Source organism: Clupea harengus, chromosome 12 (genome assembly GCF_900700415.2).
Source record: "Clupea harengus chromosome 12, Ch_v2.0.2, whole genome shotgun sequence".
NCBI classification, from domain to species: Eukaryota; Metazoa; Chordata; class Actinopteri; order Clupeiformes; family Clupeidae; genus Clupea; species Clupea harengus.
The window spans coordinates 27,400,151-27,405,150 of NC_045163.1; the positions used below are offsets into that span (position 1 = coordinate 27,400,151).

General features: G+C 43.8%; 2 protein-coding genes across 2 annotated transcripts in view; one reads left to right on the forward strand and one right to left on the reverse strand.

Moving 5' to 3' along the window:
* Positions 1-2,663: 2,663 nt before the first annotated feature.
* The window catches only part of LOC105908456 (GTP-binding protein Di-Ras2), a 3,219-nt gene continuing 882 nt past the window's right edge, over positions 2,664-5,000 (reverse strand). Inside the window, exon 2 of the mRNA XM_012836963.3 lies at positions 2,664-4,454. Coding sequence (XP_012692417.1) covers positions 3,839-4,438 — 600 coding nt within the window. The 5' untranslated portion in view covers positions 4,439-4,454 and the 3' untranslated portion in view covers positions 2,664-3,838. The remainder of the gene's footprint in view (positions 4,455-5,000) is intronic.
* syk (spleen tyrosine kinase) overlaps positions 4,493-5,000 on the forward strand; it is a 32,920-nt gene continuing 32,412 nt past the window's right edge. The window contains 1 exon segment of the mRNA XM_031577394.2: positions 4,493-5,000. This exon segment is cut by the window's right edge and continues 60 nt beyond it. The gene's annotated coding sequence lies outside the window, so the exon portion shown is untranslated.

Here is a 5,000-nt window from a genome sequence, read left to right on the forward strand (position 1 = left end):
TCTCAGCCACTTGAGCCCAAGCTAATGATCCTCCACTCCCTGATTAGCCAGTCATGTTTAACACCGCCGCCATGCCTACCACCACCCTGCTCTCCTCTTTCTTCTCTCTCTCTCTCTCCCTCTCTATCTCCCTCTCCCTCTGTCTCTCTCTCTCCCCCTCCCTCTCTCCCTCTCTCTCTCTCTCTCCTCTCCAGTCATGTTTAACACCACCGCCATGCCAACCACCACCCTGCTCTCCTCTTTCCTCTCTCCCTCTCTCTCTCCCTCTCTCTCTCCCTCTGTCTCTCTCTCTCTTCCCCTCCCTCTCTCCCTCTCTCTCGCTCTCCCTCTCTCTCTCTCTCCTCTCCAGTCATGTTTAACACCGCCGCCATGCCTACCACCACCCTGCTCTCCTCTTTCCTCTCTCCCTCTCTCTCTCCCTCTCTCTCTCCCTCTCTCTCTCCCTCTGTCTCTCTCTCTCTCCCCCTCTCTCTCTCTCTCTCTCTCTCTCCCTCTCCCCCATTCTCTCACTCTCCCCCCCCCCTCTTTTCCCACAGGTCAAATGATTAATTGTGTGTTTAAACTGGGGAGGATGCACAAGCAAAATCAGCACATCCGGTTCCTTTGGCTATTAGGCACGCTCCTCTGTTTGATCTAGGGTTAGAGCAGAGGACACAGGCGGGGAGGCGGGGAGCCGGGGAGGCGGGCTGGAGGACGTTAGGGCTTTTTCTGCGTGCTGAAGAGTCACCTGAACTTGACTGATCCTGAACCGAATGAAAGCAGAGGGTTTTTCTTTGTCCTCCCGTCTGTTCATAGCCACAGTGCAATCTCTCTCCCTGTCATGGTTCAGTGCTATCAAGAGATTGGACAGGCGATACCAATACACGGTAGAAAACAACAAGATATTGGATCATTTCAACCATATTGCTTTATGCAACCAAGGCCTCTTTCCAGAGTCTTTGCAGAAAGGGATTAAACTTGATCCTCTATCCAGTTCTATAGGCTCTGTAAGATTAGAGCCAGATTGCGATTATAATGGCCTAATCTCATTACGGGAATGTGAAAATCAGCATCTAAAACCAGGCAGGTTTGATCTAAACCTTAAAGATTAGACTCTTTTTATGCGTGTCACTTTCACTCTTTAAGCAAGCTTTAAGTCATTCTTTGGCTATATTCCACACACACACATACAACTCTTTAAAACCTTTACAGCCTTATTACACAGCAATAAGGCAGTTAAGTTAAATGCATCATTTTCTTTATTTCTTGTGATTCAGTATATATATATATATATATTTATATATTTATATACAAGAAGATCCAGTATAAACTTGTAGGCACACATGATGTCTATGCAGGCATTTTCATCAAAACAAAGACTGAGCAACGGTCTTTTAACAAACAAAAACAAAAACAAAAACAGGCTTTCTGCGCCCCTCTCCTCACCCTCCCATGGTCTTTTAACAAACAAAAACAGGCTTTCTGCGCCCCTCTCCTCACCCTCCCATGGTCTTTTAACAAACAAAAACAAAAACAAAAACAGGCTTTCTGCGCCCCTCTCCTCACCCTCCCATGCCCCTTGCTCAGGTACTGGTCTGTTACTCAGTGATACGTCTGTCCAGTTTACTGCACTGTGCCTCTACAGTCAGGCTTCTGATTCTCTACACCATATACTTTAGATGAAACTTTGATTCTGTACTTTCAACTTGTTAGTTGTCGTTATGGTAGTAATGTTACGGTTAATATATTTTAGCAGTGGACATTACTAATCCCCTACGTCTGGGTAGCCAATACAAGCTAGCTGTAGAATCTACTGTTGTATTTCGAAGTAATTGTTCTAAAATAGACGCGTACAAGCTATTTCTCAAATAAACATCAGTTTTGTCAACATTTATGTATATGTAAAACACAGATGACTACACAATGAATACAGATTTCCTAAATAAAACGAAATGTTTTGCACATAAATAAGGAAGTTAAGAAAATGTTACTATTGCGCACACATGACAGAGGTCTGTTTGGAATGGATATGAGAAACGGGACATGTTTGTCCGAGGAACACTAGATATTAGTACATACAGTATATGAGGAAGCTTTCCTATAGAAATGTTTGTATTCACATTGTGTATATTTTTTGCTATGACAAAGTTTTCAAAATATCAGATTGACTGTGTGCTTGTTTTAGGACGTCAAAGTATGATCTTTGAGCCATTGTGTAACAGTATTTGTAAGTTAAATGTACTTAATCTAGTGTGATCAAAAGAGCCAAACAAAAAATACAAGCACTCCCTGAAGAGTTACATCTAATTTTAGAACAGGCAGAATTGCTGCTGATCAGTACGACTGGTAGCATTAGCTTATGCAGATACATAGCAGATTCTAATCATTTCCAAATGACCAATAAATAGCCAAATGATTGGTAAATATAAATACGTTATTTCAGCACGTGCAATGAGAAGTTCACAGGACGGTCGAGCTTGCACGTACAGCATATATTTCTTCCACACATTCCCAAAACTATTTTGACATGAGTGTAAAAATGAATAAAGATATATATATATTCGAAACACTGCACCATAATTGCTGTGAGATCACTCAGTCCATCTCTAGAAATCATCATTATCAAATACTCCTTCCTCGTCAGTGCACTGAAGAAAGCACTGTCATACAAAACAAGAACTGACTGCAAGGCAATCTGTTACTTTTATATATTGATTCAAATAGTTTCGGTTATTTAGATTGAAAGCGTTCGGTTAGCTTAGGTTGGGAGAACAAAGCCTAACCAGTCTTTCTGGCACAATCAGGCTAGTATTGCCACATTTCTTTACCAGTTTTTTCTTTGTCATTGACACAACATAAAGGGGCAAGACATTAGAGTTGTAATTCTGGTGAAAATAAGCTATTTCAACAGCTAACCACCCTTAAAAGTCAAAACCATTTCAGACGTGTTAGTCCTCATAAATTAGTTTACATATATATATATATATATATATATATATATATATATATATTTCTGAATGTAGACCAAAAATAGCCTTTTACATTAGGCAAATAAATATAAAAATAAAATACAAAATAATCACAATACTATAATCAACGCACACAGCATTTTAGGGGTCATTTGGGGAAAGCTAAAACTCATGTAGTTTACTCTGATCTTTACTAATCTAATTCCCTGGACATTCACAAGTATTGCTCGTATAGCACTGCTCTGCGTGGGGCATTTGTATGTAATTCATACAACAGTCCAAATCCAAAATAAACACGTTCAACCATTTCTAATGATTAAGGCTACCTCTAAAAGTCAGCCAAATATCCCATGCACCATATCACCTACTGCCATCCAAACGTGTGACGTGTCATGAAGGGGGTAGGTTGCCGAGCAGTAAGGTGGGCGTTGAGACCTTCCACTGGTACAAATGCACAGTCAGTGATATTAAATCCCTTTCTGCCGGGGACTGGGGACATTGAGCTCCTCAACGCTTCTTCTTGTGAGTGGTTCAGAGTGCTCGAGGAGTATTGGGGAGCACTGTAGATGTTTGGTCTTGCACTGTACAAGTGAGTCCGACAGAACCGTACGAATGTCTCAACTTCCTTGTCTCCGTGCAAAGCTACTACATGGTCGAGTGTGGCATGTCCTCCTCCAGCGACCCTCCCCGTGTAAACTTCAAGCACAAACAGATATATCATGAAGAGTGCGTGGGCGTGTGTGTGTGTGTGTGTATGTCTTATGTTGCCACCGTCACTAAGAATTCTAGTCTACGTCCTTGTTTGGGGGCGCAGGAGAGTATGTTAGATTCGCCCCCCCCCCCTTACCCCGTCCAACCCATCCCCTGTCCACTGGCGTCTTACCCTAACCCTACATAACCACACATTTCCCCTTTAGCTTCTCCGCCCTCTTCTGCTGCTTGTTCTTCTTGCCGTCGATCTGGAGGCTGACAGTCCGTCGCTTCTCCAGGTTGAGCAGCTCCTGGAACAGCTCCTTGACGTTGTGGTTGGTCTTGGCCGAGGTCTCCATGAAGGCGCACTTCCACTTCTTGGACATGGCCTCTCCCGTGGGCGTCTCCACCTCTCGGCCCGCGGTCTCGTCGCACTTGTTCCCCACCAGCATGATGGGAATGTTCTCCATGTCGCCCTTGATCTGGATGATCTGCTCGAACATGGGCTTGAGCTCCTCCAGCGACTGCTTGCTGGTGATGGAGTAGACCAGGATGAAGGCGTGGCCCTTGGAGATGGACAGGCGCTGCATGGCGGGGAACTGGTGGCTGCCCGTGGTGTCGGTGATCTGCAGCGTGCAGATGCTCTTGTCGCAGCTGATCACCTGCCGGTACGTGTCCTCCACCGTGGGGATGTAGCTTTCGCGGAAGGTCCCCTTGACGAAGCGCAGCACCAGGGAACTCTTGCCCACACCCCCTGCGCCGAACACCACCACTCGGTAGTCATTGCTCTGCTCCGGCATGTCTTCTTCACAGTACCTACACAGTACAGGCAAAGCAAGTCCTATCAGTCTCTCAGTCTCTTCAAAACTAAATGTATCTACGTAATATAGTATGCATTATATTATATATAATATTATATAGTATACAATTAAATAAACAAAACAACAATTATAATAGGTTTATGAATGGTCAATAGAGCAGCATACGATGAATTTTAAAACTGCCTGGTCTTCCACTCTGCGCAAACGTGATGTAGACTAAGCACGTGCCAGTCGGTTTGCTAGTCTGCTCGGCTGCCCGCGCGACGCCTATAGGCTAGGAGTCTGGTATCCCCACGAAACTAATATTCATGGCTTGATTATCCAGCAACTGTTAAACGTCATATGCTAAGTCAGCATTCTTATCGAATGTAAGGGAGGGCGAAACAGCAGGTGACAACGAGATTTTTTTAAATATATATTCTCCCACTCGTCTCGCGCTGGTTTATGGGATTCTATCACTATCTACGCCGTCAAACTAGACATCCGACTGGTTTTCTAATAACTAAATTCGAAATCCCAATTATAGATGATACAGATGAGA